The sequence below is a fragment of the Kogia breviceps genome, chromosome 5, assembly GCF_026419965.1.
Source record: "Kogia breviceps isolate mKogBre1 chromosome 5, mKogBre1 haplotype 1, whole genome shotgun sequence".
In the NCBI taxonomy this organism is placed as follows: Eukaryota; Metazoa; Chordata; class Mammalia; order Artiodactyla; family Physeteridae; genus Kogia; species Kogia breviceps.
Window position 1 is genome coordinate 97733033 of NC_081314.1, and position 19114 is coordinate 97752146.

Here is a 19114-nt window from a genome sequence, read left to right on the forward strand (position 1 = left end):
GCTCTGTATAAAGTTCAGCATTTTGTAAAACAACTCTTTCATTAATTTGTGTGGATTTTAATGGAAGTGACCCAAATATTTTGTATTTTTTTCATCCTTGTCCTTTGTAGATGAGGAAGTAGAACAGAACAAAACAAAACAAAACTCAGTGACTATAATAGTAATTTTTCAGTTTTTCTAAACATATGCTAATACTCTTCCAAGTATTGTTTATGTACTTTTTAGTCATCCCTTAAGAAGAAAATTAAAAACATGTTGTTTTTGTTTGTTTGTTTGTTTTCAAGTACATAGATAGAACCTCTCATAATAAGTGTCTCCAGAGCTCATTTTTCCCCAATTAGGTATTTTAGTGTGATGGGGAAATACCCTAAAGATTTTTCTTGTTATTTTGGAAAAGGTTAAACTCTTCATTACTAAATCATTCTTTCCCTTGTTATCCTCATCTCAAGGGATACAATCCTTAAAGAATTGCGCCTTTTAAATTTGAAACTTGCTTAACAATCACAAGGAACAAGTCTCAAAGCAAAAGCAGGAGACCTCCACCAATAATCATGTCTAGGATGACTATTTCAACAACTATCACTTGGCAACACAAAATACCTTTTTTTTTTCTTTTATGTAGAAGATTTGAGTTAATAACCTGGCACATCAGATAGAGTATGCTGCCAATTCCTTTGGATAAATGTAGCTTCAGCCTTAAAGATATGGCAGAGATGATTCATTCACACCCTCAAGCAAAGTTGTCTATTACTGGCTGCCTTTTTTCTCTTGCCATGATAACTGGAGAGACAACTAATCCTATTAAAGAGAGAACGATACAAACCCTGTATGTGTGTGTGCGTGTTTGTGTTTATTTCTGGGAAAGATTTTTACAGAGCTCACCTCTAAACCATAAACTTTTCTGAGTTTATGCTTGTACACGGATAAACCAAATGTGAGTACAGTAGTCTGTTACCATGGGAGTCGAGGCCTTGCAGACAAGTCACTCAGTAGAGGACCTCTTCAGCTATTCCCCCAACCTGATCACTATGCTCTGACACTGTGCATTAGTGCTTGGTCTCCCTTTGGGAAGCAAGACAGGTGTGTTCCTTGTTCTCCTGTAGCTTATGGCCAATGTGTAGACTTTGCCAAATCACTTACATTCCATGATAGAGTTTTTTGTTCTACAAAGTGAGATGTCTAAATGCAGAGTAGTGAACAAAACAGACGCACAGGGAGATGAGGCATGAGATGAGAGTTAGTGGTTTTAAACAGGGTGGCCGGAGAAGGCCACATTGAGGAAATGACGTTGGGAGAGGAAGCAGTCACATGGATATTTGGAGAAAGAATTCAGGTATAGGGATCAGCAAGTTCGAAGGCTCTGAGATGAGAGAATATAATTATGTTCAGACCAGCAGCAACAAGGCCCACGTGTCTAGAGGAAAGGCAGAAAGTGGGAGAGTCACAGCAGATGGGGACAAAAAGGGAACTGGGGCTCAACCCTGCAAAGGTCTTTCTAGGCCGTTTATAAGGACTTTGGCTTTTACTCAAAGTTAGAGAGTTCTGAACAGAAGAGTGGTGTGGTTTATGTTTCAAACTGATCACAACTGCTGTTTTGGGAATAGAATTTGTGGAGAAGAGATGATGTGGTTTTCCTTTTTGCTTTATGTATTTTATTCCTAAGAAATCTGTTTTCTGCATAATCATATTTCTCCAAAAAGAAAATAGATAATTGCATGTTTGCTGTTAGGTAATAGAAGTTGGCCTAAACCCTGTAAGCTCATATTCACTTAAAAAATATCCAGGAGAATTTTAGTATGTGTATTAAATGATGGGTCGTTGTGTAATTGATAGTTGATATTCTCTAGGTAATCTTTTAATTTATTTATATTTTTAGCCTTGGGGCTCTATTTTGCGGAATTGGAATTTCTTAGCTGTAACACATCCGGGTTACATGGCGTTTCTCACGTATGATGAAGTAAAAGCACGGCTACAGAAATACAGCACTAAACCCGGAAGGTAAGACTTTTTGGCAGTAATATTATGTGATGTATGTAAAGATGAAAAGTCCTCTGTGGTTCATTCCTAAGTAAATCAGTAACACCCATGGGGATGAGGGGAGGGAAATGCTAATAGACCAAAACAGTGCTTCTTCAGTCAGTTCTTCAAATTGGTACACTATGCTTGTTCTGAAATTTAGTGTTCATAAAGTGAAAGAGGATATGGTAGTATATAATTTGATGAATTTAGAGAGTAAGTCTCAGAGTTTCAAATTGGAGTAGGATATTAGCATATTAACTGTTTTCATGATACATGTTTATGTATAAAATTAGATGTGTATATTTAAATACTTGAATATTGTACTAATGACAAAATAAATCAGTTTCATGTTCATTATTTTAGGGTATTTTTTTCAAGATATTCAATTTGGTTCTATGATAATCACATAATTACATATAAATACATATTAATGCACGTAACTACATATAAGTATACATATACATGCATGACAAACACATGTAAGTACATAGACATATAAGCCCATTGTTAACAATCCAAATCAGTTTCATGTCCTTGAGAACGTCTTCCATAAGACCTCATGCTTGATGTTGAAATTGAGTGAAACTCAGAGCTTGGCTGTGTGATCAGCCCCTCTGGCTTTGACCTAGAGAGCACGCCTTATTAATGGCAAATCTGGGCAGGAGAAAGTCTGTCTCTCTCCTGGTGCACGCGTTTTCCCCACATGCGGTCTAGAAATGCTCCAGGCACATAGTAGACATTCGTGCTGTGGCAAGCAGTGTGCTAGGTGCGACGGTAATGATGGTGGAGATCTACCCTCCTTCACTCTCATGTTTCAGTAGGAGACACGATCCCAGTGTTTGTGAGTGCACTGACTTTCGTATAGGGGTCATTTCATTTTAGGAATGAATTTGGTGGTTTTTTAAATCTACCTTTTTCTTCTACTATCGTTTTATTTGATTTGTAGTGCAAATGTCATTTGTCCTTTAGCAAAGTCTTTTTGAGTACAGTCAGTTATTGATGATTCCTTTCTTCTCTGCCATAATGAAAAATTTCCACCTTTTTTTATTTTTAAGAATTTATATAGTATATAAGAAGGAGGTAATGGGTACAGAAAACAGGGTGGCTCCTGTGGAGTCGCTGGTTTAGACTGAGAGCTGGTTATTGTGACCACAAGAGCAGACCAGATATTGTGCACATTGACAGTGGCTTAGGTGAGTCATTTTGTTTCATTCAGGGATCTCTCATAACCAGATTTTTCCATAACTTTTATACCCTTGAGTGACATCAAAGTATCTTCTTGCTTCTGGAGTATGATTTGAAAGATGTAATATGGTTGGAATCACAGAATCATGCAAATTTAACACAGAAGTCATTTGGGGGCTTCCCTGGTGGCGCAGTGGTTGAGAGTCCGCCTGCCGATGCAGGGGACACGGGTTCGTGCCCCCGTCCGGGAGGATCCCGCATGCCGCGGAGCGGCTGGGCCCGTGAGCCATGGCCGCGGAGCCTGCGCGTCCGGAGCCTGTGCCCCGCGGCGGGAGAGACCACAGTGGTGAGAGGCCCATGTACCGCAAAAAAAAAAAAAAAAAAAAAAAAAAAAAAAGAAGTCATTTGGGAAATTATCTTGTCCAATTCTAACTAAATAAAGTAACTGAGTCTTTTTTGTGTTCTCTTGTTCAAGATCATGGAGATAATTAATGACAGTGTTGGAAGCAAAAGCCAGGTCTCATTGCTATTGGAATAGTTCTCTTAAGATAGTACCCTCTGAAAGGATGTTTTCCTTTTCTTCCCTTATTGCCCTGTAACAGTGATTTCTTCTAAGTTTTAGGTAGTTAAAGATGAAATGATTAGACTGTGGTAAACTGTTACAGGTAAGGTGTGATGGGGTGTTTAGGAAAACTCAGTGAACAAATCAAATGATTCTAACAAATATTTGCTGGATATGTGTTTAAGTGGTCCTTTCTCTTGGAAAGTGGTTCATCTCTTTGGCTTCATGGTAAAGAAAATAGCTGGATATATTACAAGGACATTTGAGTTCTTCAGGATGTACTTTATTTGGGATCCAACTGACAGTCATAATAAGTCTGTGTGGAATTACTTTGTGTGATTACGATTAAGGATCCTAATAAGTGACAGGTTGATATTTATTTTTCCAGCTCTCCAGGAGAATATGTTTTTAGAGTTTCTTGAAAAGTCCTTTCCAGAATTTCCAAAACCAATATGAAGTTCTTAATACTTAAAAATCATAACTTCTGGGACTTCCCTGGTGGCACAGTGGTCAAGAATACGCCCACCAATGCAGGGGACACGGGTTCGATCCCTTGTCTGGGAAGATCCCACATGCCGCGGAGCAACTAAACCCGTGCGCCACAACTATTGAGCCTGCGCTCTATGTGGCCCACGAGCCACAACTACTGAGCCCGCATGCCACAACTACTGAAGCCCATGCACCTAGAGCCCGTGCTCTTCAACAAGAGAAGCCACCGCAATGAGAAGCCCGCACACCACAACAAAGAGTAGCCCCCGCTCGTCGCAACTAGAGAAAGCCCGCATGCAGCAAGAAAGACCCAAAGCAGCCAAAAATAAATAAAATAAAATAAATAATTTAAAAAAATAACAACTTCTTCCTTTCTTTAAAAACCCAGTTTTCTTCAAAGATGAAATCACTTAAATGGAATTATTACCATTGCTTCTTTTACAGATCAATAAATGGAGAAGGAAAATGGTGTAAAAATAAGTTTGAAGATAGAAATTCTAAATGATTCTGTTTATTCTTTCACTTAAGAAAAATCTAACATTGTTTAGTAGTAGTTAGCTTACATTTTGAATGTCATTAAATGTAATTTTCTTATGTTTCACAGCTACATTTTCCGGTTAAGCTGCACTAGGTTGGGACAGTGGGCCATCGGCTATGTGACAGGGGATGGAAATATCTTACAGACCATACCTCACAACAAGCCCTTATTTCAAGCCCTGATCGACGGCAGCAGGGAAGGATTGTAAGTATGAGACATGGGAGTTGGGGGTGCTTATTATTCACAGATGTGGAAGATAAGAGACCGCTTTGCGATGGAGGGAATGGATAGTGAGGCTGATGTTCAGGCTGGTTTTTATTTCAAGACTAAGAAATGGATGTTCCTTAGTTTTTATTGTTCATCTCTTAAAATAGTCATTTTAAGGTAACCTAATTATTTGATATATATATTCTTTTGCGGTACGCGGGCCTCTCACGGTTGCGGCCTCTCGCGTTGCGGAGCACAGGCTCCAGACGCGCAGGCTCAGCGGCCATGGCTCACGGGCCCAGCCGCTCTGCAACATGTGGGATCCTCCCGGACCAGGGCACGAACCCGCGTCCCCTGCATCGGCAGGTGGACCCCCAACCACTGCGCCACCAGGGAAGCCCTGATATATTTTTTTCTAGCATGGTCTAAACAATCTTTGGGTCTCAATATTGTCTTACGAATATTAGGAGTATACAAGTTGTATATGTACAATTGGAGAATGGACTCAGTGGAATGATTATTTGATTGTTCCCTACCTAGCTCTGCTCCTGTGCTCCCAAATTGCACTCCCAGTCAGTGTAGGGCCTCTTAATCCTGTTGTTGGGATCATGAGCAGATTCTGACAGGCTCTGTTTGGGGGCCATTGGTGAAGTTGCAAAGGGTTCCCCCGTTTATGGGGTTGCTGCAGACAGCTCACAAAAGCAACTGCCCAAAGAGCCATCCATCAGTTCTTCTCTCTCAGAAAAATACAACTGGTTATTAAATGGGCCTGGGACTTCATTTCCATGGGGAGCATCGTGCTGCTGTGTCTCTGAAACGTGTCTTCCTTTTCTCCGCCTTCCTCCCTCTGTTGTTCCCTCTCTGTCGTCCTTTTTGTTCTTTGTTTCTTTGTGATTGTTTTTTTAAATTGAAGTATAGTTGATGTACAATATTATATTAGTTACAGGTGTACAGTATAGTGATTCACAATTTTTAAAGGTTATACTCCATTTATAGTTACTATAAAATATTGGCTGTATTCCCTGTGCTGTACAATGTATCCCTGTAGCTTATTTTATACCTCTTACTCCCCTTCCCCTATTTTGCACCTCCCCCCTTCCCTCTCCCATTGGTAACCACTAGATTGTTCTCTGTATTGGGAGTCTGTTTCTTTTTTGTTATATTCACTAGTTTGTTGTATCTTTTAGATTACACCTATAGTTGCTATCATTGAATTTAAGTGTATAACATAGCAAATAAATTCCAACATCAAATTACAATGAGTTTTTGTATCTTTCACAGGAAAAGAACTTATTAACTAAAGGTAGTTTAAAATTAGATGTAAAATGGTATATATTGGGATAATTCTTTAAAAATAATTGACTCCTATTGCCTCATGTAACCCTTAAATTACTAGTTCTACTTTTTATTTTCACTGGTAATACCACATTTCCTTTTTCTTCTTCTTATCCTTTTCTCATCCCATCCCTTCCTTTCTCTTCATGTCTCCCTTCTTTTACTCACATCAATAATGAATCTGTATTCCAGAACTGTATGTTAATAGCTAAGTTCAGTTTATCTTAAGCTGTTTTTTTTAAATTTAGAAGTAGATAAATTCTCCTTTGTTTTTTAGGGTAAGAATGCCTTTCTTCTCTGTACATAAAGTTTAGACAATCTGATGGGTCCCTTCATAGTAAATATGTCTTTCATTCATTTTAGTCATATGCCATTCCCTTCACCCTTTTGTGGTATTTTCAGTGTCACCTCCATCTCACTGATTTTTCTTGTCCTTTGCCTTGCTGAGTAACTTAGAGACATATGTGCTCCTACTTGCTGCAGCATGCAGCTCCTACTTGCTACTTGCATGGTGATAGAAGCCTAGCAGAAGAAAGTCCACCAGAAAGAGCAAATAGTTTAAGTTTTCCAATAGCAAAGAGTTTTACTTTTCCAAAGTAATTGCAAAAACAGAAAGAAGAAAATGTGATGAGATCTATGTGAAGAGATAAAAGTTGTGAATTTTCAAGAAATAGTTACATAAGAATTGTATGGCAAACTGGTACCAAATGTCTATTTCTCTCTCTCTTTCTTAAAAATTGTCATAAATTTGCTATTCTGTCATTTATACCTTACCTCTGGTGCATCAAAGATTCATATGTGTAGCTTTCTATTCACTATGATAAGAGGATTTTTGTTTTGAAGAAAATGTCCTTCAGAGTTTTAATTTATAAAAAAGAGGTTATGAGTGGGTACATCTGTAAATGGAGTAATTTTGATATAGCTTTTTTAAAAAAACATCTTTATTGGAGTATAATTGCTTTACAATGTTGTGTTAGTTTCTGCTGTATAACAAAGTGAATCAGCTATACGTATACATGTATCCCCATATCTCCTCCCTCTGTGTCTCCCTCCCACCCTCCCTATCCCACCCCTCTAGGTGGTCACAAAGCACCCACCAAGGTGATCTCTCTGTGCTATGTGGCTGCTTCCCACTAGCTATCTATTTTACATTTGGTAGTGTGTATATGTCGGTGCCGCTCTCTCAGGTCGTCCCAGCTTACCCTTTCCCCCTCCCCATGTCCTCAAGTCCATCTGTAAGTCTGCGTCTTTATTCCTGTCCTGCCCCTAGGTTCTTTAGAACCGTTTTTTTTTTTTTTAGATTCCATATATATATGTTAGCATATGGTGTTTGTTTTTCTCTTTCTGACTTACTTCACTCTGTATGACAGACCTACGTCCATCCACCTCACTACAAATAACTGAATTTCGTTTCTTTTTATGGCTGAGTAATAATATTGCATTGTATATATGTGCCACATCTTCTTTATCCACTCATCTGTCAATGGACATTTAGGTTGCTTCCATGTCCTGGCTATTGTAAATAGTGCTGCAATGAACATTGTGGTACATGACTTTTTGAATTATGGTTTTCTCAGGGTATATGCACAGTAGTGAGATTGCTGGGTCGTAGGGTAGTTCTCTTTGTAGTTTTTTAAGGAACCTCCATATTGTTCTCCATAGTGGCTGTATCAATTTACATTCCCACCAACAGTGCAAGAGGGCTCCCTTTTCTCCACACCCTCTCCAGCATTTATTGTTTGTAGATTTTTTGATGATGGCCATTCTGACTGGTGTGAGGTGATACCTCAGTGTAGTTTTGATTTGCATTTCTCTAATGATTAGTGATATAGCTTGTTTATATTGTTATAATGCCTTACATCTATTTTTCAAAAGTCAGTCAAAATTAACAGATTATAATATCATAATCAGTAGTCTAGCCTCCAAACTTCTGTGCAAATTAGCTGTTACTATTTACACACACACACACACACACATCTTCAGAGGGGTTTAGCTAGTTGAATTTGAAATTTAATGATAGATTACATTAAAATATGATCAGATTAGGTTTTAGAATAGATTAAAATATTAGCATTTTAATTAGATAGGGTTTTGTTTGTTTGCTTTTTTTCCTTAAGATCAGTAAAAACACAGGATATCATCTGGTACAACTATCAGGGTCAGCTCTCCTTTCCATATAGTTAATCTGATATTGTAGGACATAGGTGATAAAGAAGTTTACTTTGATAACCAGCCAAGATTCCTTATTCCTTCACTGCCATTGGAAAGGGCTCATCAGTAGCACCCTGGTGTACTGGGGACAGTAATCACTGAAATGCTCCTTATACATTAAATAGAACCATTTAACCTTTCCTCTAGCAACCTTATTGTCATTTTGTAATCTTTCATTTCTGAATTCTTCCTAGAATTCTACGTTTTTGAAGTGTGATGAACAAAATATATAATAATATTTAAAACTGGCCATTTTAGGGTATAAAAAAAGAGTTACCAACTTTTGCTTATCACTCATTTAATATTTGTAGAATTGTATCCCAACCCTATAATGACGTTCTAAATTTGTATCATAGTCAGATGTAATCAACTCCTTTTCCTAAATCAAACAAACAAACAAACAAACAAAACAAACAAAAAACCCAACACTCACTGACATGCTCCTTACCATGTGAGAATTATCTATCCTCTAGGTTCATTTTTTCCTGGTTTACTTGGGTAATTTAAAATACTTACTAACATTCTTATAGACTCTCTATTTAAGGATAAATAGTTTTTGTTATTTCGCAGAATAGTTTTAGTATAGTTTTGCCCTTTAAAATATTCACCACTGTAGTATTGTGTTCTTAATTTTTCATTCAAAAATCTAGAACAGAAAGATAGTAAACAAAATCAACTGTAACTTAATGAATTGATGAAATCCAGCAGTAATAGTACTGCTTTCTTAATCTAAAATACGTGTTTACCAACACAATAAACTTCATTTTTTAATGAATTTCTGAATGAGTAAAAGCTGGTTTAGTACAGCAAGACACCACTATAACTTTTAGTTCTTATTTTAATTCTCTCTAATAATGGAACCTTATGTTTATAAACCATTCTGTTTGTAGCTTGTTTTGAAGTAAATGAAACATGGAATTGTAACATTTTTAAATTTCTCCAGTAAATGTGTATGTGTGTGTGCACATGTATATATATGTCAGGATAAGTGGAAGGTGAAACAGAAAGAAAGAGGATGGGAAACTGGAGAAAGAAAACACCACAGAAGTGTTTGAATAACTTTTGTGGGAAAATTGTGGGCTTTAATTCTATTTTTCTTTGCTTGTAGTACTAAGCATTGTGTAAAATGATACAGTTTATGTTAACTGTGCTTCAGATGAAAGATGTAATAATTGCAAATAGGTGTATATTCAAAGTATTTTGGAATAGAATATGAGTAACCAGGAAAATAAATTTTTAACTTACCTATACATATAGTAAAGGTATTTAATTGAAAATGATTGCTTAATGGCTGAGTCCATATTCATTGTATATTTCCTTTATGAAAAGGATTCCTAGATTTTAAATGTCCTAAAAATAACTTGTAGTATTATGGAAACAGTGATAGAGTAAGTTCTTGATGTAAGTTACATAAAAAGGTAACATCCAAATGTCTGTTTGAGTATAGAAGAATCTGATTAAATAACTTTAAATGCAATTAAGACTTGTATATTTATGTTAATAAAATTTCTGTTTATAACCCAGCTATCTTTATCCTGATGGGAGGAGTTATAATCCTGATTTAACTGGATTATGTGAACCTACACCCCATGATCATATAAAAGTTACACAGGTAAGGACAATTTCTGGAGACATATTTATAATTAATAAGTATCTCCAAAAAAAAAAGTATCTATGATGCCTTTGAAATAAATAAGATTCTTATACTATAGGTAAAATCATGTGCAGGTATTTAATGCAAAAGATATTTAAGGAATTTTAAGAGTGTTTGAAAAGAAATTACATTACTTTCTGCATTTTTGGATAAAAGTTTCTGCTTTTAATATTCTTGCTTCCAATATAATATTGGCATTTATGTGGGGAGATAGATAAATAAATCCATAGGTAGGTAGATGGATATGAGTGGAGAGCTATAGTTTTAGAAAACTCCAAAGAAGATTAGGTTAATTATATGCATTAGCTTTTAGAGTCAAATGAGTAATTGAAGCCTATTGTAGACAATAATTATAATCTTATAAATCCATTGTTGGCAGACTCATATGTTATGAGTGGGAGTATAACTTGGTAAAGCCTTTCTTGAGGGTGATATTCAATAATTATCAAAATCTAAAGATCTTTGACTCTAGATTCCATATACATATCACTTGCATATATACATGAAGAGCTATATACACAAGGATGTTTACTTTAGCATTTTTCATAAAAATGAAATATTAAAAAATACCAAAATATTCAATCATAGGTTAAATACCATTGTATACTCACACTGCATTATACCATAAAGTCTTTAATGGGAGGAAGGTAGCTCACATGGGAACTTCTGCATCTTATGTGAAAAAGTTATGTAAAGCTTAATTATGTAACATTTTATTTTGTAAAATTATATTAAGTTCAATTTTTAAATAAATAAAAAATTACCATATATGAACATATGAATGTGCTTTTAAAGAATAAAAATAGAAAAACACCAATCTGGCAACAGTCTTTAACTGAGAGAGAACTTGAATATTTTATTTTACATGTAGTTAAGTATAAAAATTTTTATAATTTAGATATTTTGTGCTTTGTATAATAATAAGACTGTAATAAAAAGAAATTATAGGTTTTGGGGAAGACAACAGATAAGTTTCAATTTTATTTCTGGATCTCCAGATTTCAGTCTTAGTGGTCTTGATATTATTATGTGAAACACACTTCCTGACATGGGTACTGTGTGTGGGAAGTTTTTAAAATTTAATATATGAAAGCCATTTAAAAAATTATTTAGTGATTCTCTTTTCTAATATATGTAAAAAGACATGAGACAATTCCTCATTATAAATCCATTGTTTAAAAATTGTTTTTTAAAATTGTTTAAAAATTCATATTCAGGAGTAGCATCATTCTCTTAAATTACTCATAAATATTTGATTAGCTTACATCTTAGGTTGTATTGAATTCTGCAGCTGTGATTTTAGCCTATTTTAATTTTTTTATAATTATAAATTGGCCATTTGGATTTCATAACCAATATAGATACTTGTCTATTATTTTAGGGATTTCAGTGATATATAATTTATTTTGGATTACTTTAGACTTTTTTTCCATCTTGATCCATTCTGTTGTCTTTTTCCTTAATTTATTTTAAGATTATTTATATAGTCACACATACATATATCATAGTAGACACAATTTATATGTGACTATGTGGGTATATGTGTGTATGTGTATCTGTGTTTATATATATATTTTTTTCTCGAGATTGTAAGATCTTTCATTAGGTTAGGGATTAAATATTGTCATTTATTCATCCTATCCAGTGCCGTGTGTATAGTAGGTACTTACTAGACTAAAACATTGCCTTATTTAAACAAATTTTTATTTCTATATTTCCTTTTCTTTGTATCCCTGTTAAATAACACTATTTTTTCATACTTTTAAAATTATTTCCAATGTGTTTGTATCTTCTTTGTGACGTAGATCTTTTCATTATTTGAACACTGAGAGTTTTACTGTGCCAAAAGCTTCTAAACTAGTAAATCAAGAGAATAGATGTTGACTAAAACAATTTTTGGTTGCCGAAATGATGAGATTTCTTAATGGTGTTAGACTGGGAAAAGAGTATGCAAATTAGAGATTTAATATAGAATTTGAAGAAAACAATTTAAACTTATTGACCCTCAGTTTTATTTGTTTTTTTTAAATTCAGTGTATCTTATTATACTTTGGAGATTATATGACATAATAAATGTGGACGACAGTACCTAGCATGCAGAAAGGCCTTGGCAAATGCTGCTTTACTTCCATTCTGGAATTTCTACAGATAGCTATCTAAGAAATAAAATTAATGGTCAGCGATATTGCAATTTGACATTAAAATTAGATGAGTATGTGGCATTTACAAAGAAAATAAAGTTATTTATTATTGCCTTTTAAGTTGTGTCTCTTAAATCACTCTATTGATGCAGGTACCTTCCTAAAGGAACAGTGCAAAATGTTAAATAATCCAGAGTATTCAAAAAGCTTATGCAATTGCTGATAAAATCTGTTTAATTTTGTAGACCAAATTGTGATGACCAATTTAAAACATGTCTTAAATGGCAACATGATCTGACAGAATCAAGTGTAAGGAATTTACTGTAAGTCATTGTATTTAAGAAAATTCAGTATTATCACTTCATACTAAAAATACATTAACATTGCCTTTTTTCTCCCCCAAATTCCAGGAACAATATGAATTATATTGTGAAATGGGTTCCACTTTTCAGCTCTGTAAAATTTGTGCTGAGAACGACAAAGATGTCAAGATTGAGCCTTGTGGGCATTTGATGTGTACCTCTTGCCTTACAGCCTGGCAGGTATAATCAAGATTTAATTAGCAACATTGATGTCTTCCTTATATTCCCTGTGAATATTTCTCTTTTCAGTTTTCTTCATCTTAATGATTCAGGAAGTAATACTGATAAGTGATTTGTTTGAATGGTTGTTAGAAAAAAATCTCATGTTTGAATTTTTCATTTATATGATTTGATTTCTTTTTGTTTTTATGTTTCCTTTGCATGTATAACTTAATTTTATGATGTTAGTCGTAAGTAGTTCTACTTCTGTAATACTGTTGATTTCAGAATGTAACTTATCAGTGTTACCAACTAACCATATTTATATTATTTATCATAGGTCAGATTCTACTTATAGTAGGTCAGATTCTCAAGTAATAAACCCTAGTAGATAAATCTTACGTTGATGTTTCAACACCTCTCTTCTCCTGAGAAGGTGTGGCTCCTGTCTCACATATGTCTACAGTTGCTCTGTAAGGCTAAAATAGAATCAGACAGAAAAAGTTTCCCAAATACCTTTAGTTCCCATAGAAACAGGCACTAAATTTTCCAATTTACAGAAGCAGAATTTAAGGTGAGCTGCCTTCTACTCTGTAGGCGTTCAATAAATATAAATTAATTTGAGGTTTTAAATTAAGACCTAGGGAATAATTGGTTTCCCGAAGGGTTTATTTTTTTAAAAATATTTCTTTATCTGTAATAAAGTTTGGAGATTTAAAAATAGATCTTTGGACAGATTTCTAGTTTTGAGTATTTAGAGGATTCACAGAATATTTTGCTCAAGTCATTTTTAAATTGCTCTGTTTGACACAGTCAGTATTGAAGTCAGTATTGCTGATTGGGTTTAGAAAACAAATAATTAAAATTTCAAGCCTTTTAAAAAATTTTCAGTTGAGTGTATCATCGGCATCCCTACTGTATTCCTGAGCCTTCTCTCCAACCCAGAACCTGTGCATTGCCTAAGGAAGGATGGCTTCAGAGGATCAGGAAGGGGCAATGCAGACTCACAGGAGCGTTGATGTTTGTTGAGCTCATTACTTGACAATAAAATATTAATGATTTTCACATTTTCACAGTCTTATAAAGAAGGCCTCTTTTTTCCTTTGAGGACATTTTTTAAATGGATGAAAAAAAAGGGGAAGAACTAGGAAATGAATTACAATTGATTTACATTTTCAAAGCCATTTCTGTACTCCCAGACATCTCTGCTACCTCAGTAAAAATTGCTCAATATCCCTACACTTCTCTCTTTCAATATGCATTTGGTTTATATTTTACCTGAGGTTTTCCTTGTTATCCTTGCCCTAATTTCCCTTTATCCCTTCATGATGCTTGTGAATTTTGTGTAGTACAGGGAGTTATACTACATAAGTTGGAGGAAAAGGGATGCTAAGTATGGCATCAGCAAACAACATAATCACGTGATTGCTATTTAAGTTACGTTAGCAATAATAGTACTGCATACATAGCAGTGTCTTTTTATAAATGAGTTTCAATAAATTTAGTTACACTGGTAGAAGACAAAACTGTCAGTCTGCAAGTGGGTTTCAAATGTATCAGTAGAAAGTATTATAGAGATGTTATTGACTCAGTGCTTGGCTGACTGGGAGGGGACTACTTTAGGATGATTTGTTGTACCTGAAACCCATTAACTATTTCAGGGTAAGTATTAAACTGATAGGGGCCAAATGTGTATGTCACCTCTTTAGATTGACTTATGTCCTCAGTGTGGTAGTATGGTTCTCACAGGTATGAAGAAACTAAAAGTTTGCTTTTCTCCCTAAAGAAAACCAGAATTTTAGGCTGGTACAAACTCCCAGTACTCTACCTCCATACATAGCCTGTGTATTTCAGCCCCTTCTCTGGGGGCCCCCGGCTTGGAGCATACAAATACATACATATTGCAGGACTTAGCATCTTCAACTTGAAACTTACCTAGCATTTGGAAGTTAAGAGGGTTAGAAGTTGGAAGCTCCCATTCGGTTGGTAGAACCTTTGATTAGTAAAGATTATTGTTTATAGTGTCATACAAAGTAGTTGTTACCTTGTGGCTCAGGGTGAGTAAAAGAGTAGGGCTGAATGTAAAGCAAGGAGGTTTTACTTATTTTACTTTCTGTATACTTCTTAAATGAAATTTATCTTTTAAAACTTTAGGGCCAGTGCTATATATTTAATTTAGTAATAAGTCTGTGAACTATTTGCAATAGGAATGTTATGTGCAAAACACACAGGAGTATTTCCCAGGTGTCATGGCTATGTTATTAACCCTTTGCCCTTTACATCACCACAGGTTTTCTATATATTACTCTGTAGTCTCCAAGTGGTGCAGTTCTCTTGCCTGTAGTGAAACAATTCCTTGAGTCTCTTCGTGATTTTTCATGTTGATCTAATGGCCTTATATTAAGATATGTCCAGTCATATTTGTAAATTAACATTTGCAATTTCTTTCTCTTTTTTAGTCTGAAGTACAGTACTTCTTAGTTTTACTTTTAGAGATTGAGGAAGTGCACAAATTGCCAAGTGCTAAAAACTGTCTCTGAGTAAAATTTTAGGAGAAGCTGTCTGAAAAAGTAGTACTAAAGTAGTAGTTGACTAAGTAAAGTAGTAAAAAACTGACAAATTCAAAAGTGCTTTGAAGGTTGAAATAATCAAAATAAATCACACTCATGTCACTAGTGAATAATGAAGGTTATTATCCTAATGTAATCATAGAATTTTGCATATAACTTAATGAAAAATATGCAAAGATATTATTTCAGCATCTTTAAAATTCTTCTCACACAAGACAGTTCATGATCAGTAAATATTTTTCTGATACATCTTGTATATGTCCCTGTAAGCTCTTAGCTCCTTGTATTTGTATTATAAGCATTTACAATACATATTTACCTGTTTTTCCTCTAGGATGTGGATTGCTTTTCCTGTTTTAGAATTCCTCTCCCCTAGCATGCTACCTCCACGTTGGTAGTTATTCAGTAAATACCTACAGACTGTGCGCTAGATAATGTAAAGAGAAGAATAGGGCTAAGAGTACAACAACTAAAAAGACACTGATATTATAGATCAATTGTGAAAAGCCCTTGTAATGTCTCAGTTCTGTCCATTTCTCCTCTGCAAAGTATCAGTGGACTTTTCAAAGCCTTTTTTTTTTTTTTAATCATGTTTAAGATCCAAGAATGATTCCTAAGAATTTTAAACCTCAGATCCATTTGTTCCATTTAGTGGCTGCTGGGTGATTCTCTTCAACTTTTCACATTTTGGTTTTTTTGCACTTAAAAAAAAAAAAAATTCTTTGCAATATTACTGGCACTAACCTACAGGCAGGAAGACCAAGTTTCTATTTATTGCTTTTTTATACCAACAAACATGCACAGTGATCCCTGTTTGAGAATTTCTAAGTGATGTTCCATAGTCTCTATATCTCAATGGGATTTTAGTGGTTAAAGAAGCTTCAACTTTTGAACATCTCTACTTTTGGATAAACTGAATATTTCTACATTTTCATATAGATTTCACGCTGTGCTGCCTCTAGCCAACCAACAGATCTGTTTTGGCACTTTTCATATTTTTGTATGAACAGCAATATTTGACAGTCATTTAAATACGTTATTGCAAAATGCCCCTGTTATTTAATAAAAATAAGTCTTATGAAGTTATTAATCCATTTAAAATACAGTTAACAAACATTAGCTATACTCAAAACCTCACATCGTAGCCCCAATGAGCTGCTCACTGGACTTAACCTAATTGATGGTCAATATGAGGAGAAAAAGAAACAAAATTATGGAACATTTCCATAATTCTGCACTGTATTGTCAAACATTGTTTCTAAGCTTGTAGTTGTAATTGGAAATGTTATGTGAGTAGTAAGTGTCTGGATATGAGTACATGTAGTAATATGTGTCTTTTTTTCAACTTTTTCCTTATTCGAAATGATAAAAGGCTAGAGTCTGTTTTCTAACTTTAAAGCCAGTGTTTTTGTTTTTATATGCTTGCTTGTTTTTTCTATCAGAGAAAAAATTAAGTTTTCACACGTAATTGTGCACAAGGATAATTTGGTTTCCCTTAACTGGCTTGGTAGAAGCTGACATAGAATATTTCATCCATCAGTCTCCAAGATCCATTCGTTTTCATTTATTTAGCAAACATTCTTTAAGCAGCTTCTGTTTCCCAGGTTCTGTACTAAAGACACAGTCCCTACCCTCAAGAAGTTAAAATTAAATCTAAAAATTTTATCGAGGGGCATGGTACTAATAATCACTTGAAATGAATATCCTGTTATCTTTCAAATTTAATTATGGATGTGAGACATTTTTGTTACTTTCTACTACTTTGATTGGGCATGCTGATATGAAAAGGATTTTAAAGGCTGCATGTCTGCCAAGAAGCTCTGATAAATCAGATCCAATAGGAAGTATTAAACCCTGACCATAAAATATTATGTTCAACCATTGTGCATTTTTAGCAAGTAGTTCTTCACCAACTTTTCCTTCCATTTGATGCCCTACTTTGGTTTAATTGAAATTCATTGGAGACTTAAGCTTTGTAATTAACAGAAACCCTAAGAAATGCACAGTAGAGGTGTCAGTTAGTTGTTATGGGCTGCAAGTAGTTACTCTTTAATTGCTGTCATAATGGCCCATTAGTCATGCCTCTGAAGAGGTGTCAGATACTTTTTTCTCCTTCTGAAACATCTGTGTTATTTAATAAATTGAACTGGCAAGTCTGAGTTTGCACAGAATACTAAGTAAACTGAGTAATCACCTCTCTAGAGGCATTCTTTGAAGTAGTATCACTCTGGGTTCGGCATTTCATTCTTTTTTAAAAAAAATAAATTTATTTATTTATTTTTGGCTGCATTGGGTCTTCGTTGCTGCGCGTGGGCTTTCTTTAGTTGCGGAGAGCTGGGGCTACTCTTCGTTGTGGTGCACGGGCTTCTCATGGTGGTAGCTTCTCTTGTTGTGGAGCACGGGCTCTAGGTGCATGGGCTTCAGTACTTGTGGCACGCGGGCTCAGTAGTTGTGGCGCATGGGCTTAGTTACTCTGTGGCATGTGGGATCTTACCGGACCAGGGCTAGAACCTGTGTCCCCTGTATTGACAGGCGGATTCTTAACCAGTGCGCCACCAGGGAAGTCTGGGTTCGGCATTTCTATTCCATCCTTGGCAATGAAACTTGGAGAGTTTTCTTTCACTTCCACACTATTCCATGAATATTAATAAAACATGTTCTTCTTTACTTTGAACGCCTCCATGTCTTCTTTTCTGTAATAACATATTATGCATCAGTGTTATTGCAGGGTGATCACATAAGGTGTAAAGTAAGGAACTGTTTTTGTTCTATTTTTCTTTCCAGGAATCTAGAAATTATCTGCTGAATACAGACTCTAAACTGTGTTCTTCAAATCTTCCTTCCAAAATAAAAATGGATACACATATGCCAATTGGATATGCAGCCTTTGTTTGAATTATTGCCAAGGACTTTAATTCAATTAAAAGCAAAGTTAATTTTCCTCTGATTATTCCTCCTGCATATTTTTTCAAAATAATTTAAAGGAAAGATAATGGAGTATTCAAAATACTTCACAAAAAGTCAGCAGATGAAAATTAATAAGCTCTGATTTTAATATGACATGTGATTAAAGAGATTTATAGGTGTACCATATTTAGAGAGCATGATTGGGGAAGAAATGTTTAACTGTCTAAGAGAGGTGAGAAGCCAGCTCAGAGAATCACATTCAAGGCACTAAGAAGTAATCTTAATATATCTGTTTCAAAAGCAACCAGCCTTTAAATTTCTAGCCTCAGTGAAGCTTCATAACCTTAGTACTACAAATAAAAAAATATTTGCCTTTAAGAATTATAAATTAGTATTTGTCCTTGATTATATGTTATGTCTTTTTGTATAAATCAGATAAAGTGTTGGAGCTTCTCTTTCGCTTTGAGAGTCGTGTTAAGGGCTATGGTATGTTTCCTCAGCTATCTTACTTCTTTCCTTTGTTCTTGAGACTATTTTTGTAGTAATTATACCAACTGGAATTCAAATAGCACTTTGGAAGGCTTTGAATTAATTTATCTCACTTTATCTTTAAGATATCCCTTAAAATGTGCATTCGCTCATTATACCCTACAAAGAAGGTGAAATGGCTTACCCAGTGTCACACAGCTGCAATTGGTGGGTATAGGGTTCCAATCCAAGCTCCCAGATTCAGAATGTTTATGCTTCTTTCCTGATTCACTGTTTTCATGGTCCT

The 19114-nt window shown here is 34.9% G+C and overlaps 1 protein-coding gene across 5 annotated transcripts in view; it reads left to right on the forward strand.

Moving 5' to 3' along the window:
• Positions 1 to 19114, forward strand: part of CBLB (Cbl proto-oncogene B) — a 213663-nt gene that overhangs the window by 111932 nt on the left and 82617 nt on the right. For all 5 annotated transcript variants that reach the window (XM_059064285.2, XM_067034717.1, XM_059064287.2 and 2 more), the window contains exons 6-9: positions 1877 to 1998; positions 4860 to 4997; positions 10071 to 10158; positions 12752 to 12883. In XM_059064285.2, coding sequence (XP_058920268.1) covers positions 1877 to 1998; positions 4860 to 4997; positions 10071 to 10158; positions 12752 to 12883 — 480 coding nt within the window. The remainder of the gene's footprint in view (positions 1 to 1876; positions 1999 to 4859; positions 4998 to 10070; positions 10159 to 12751; positions 12884 to 19114) is intronic.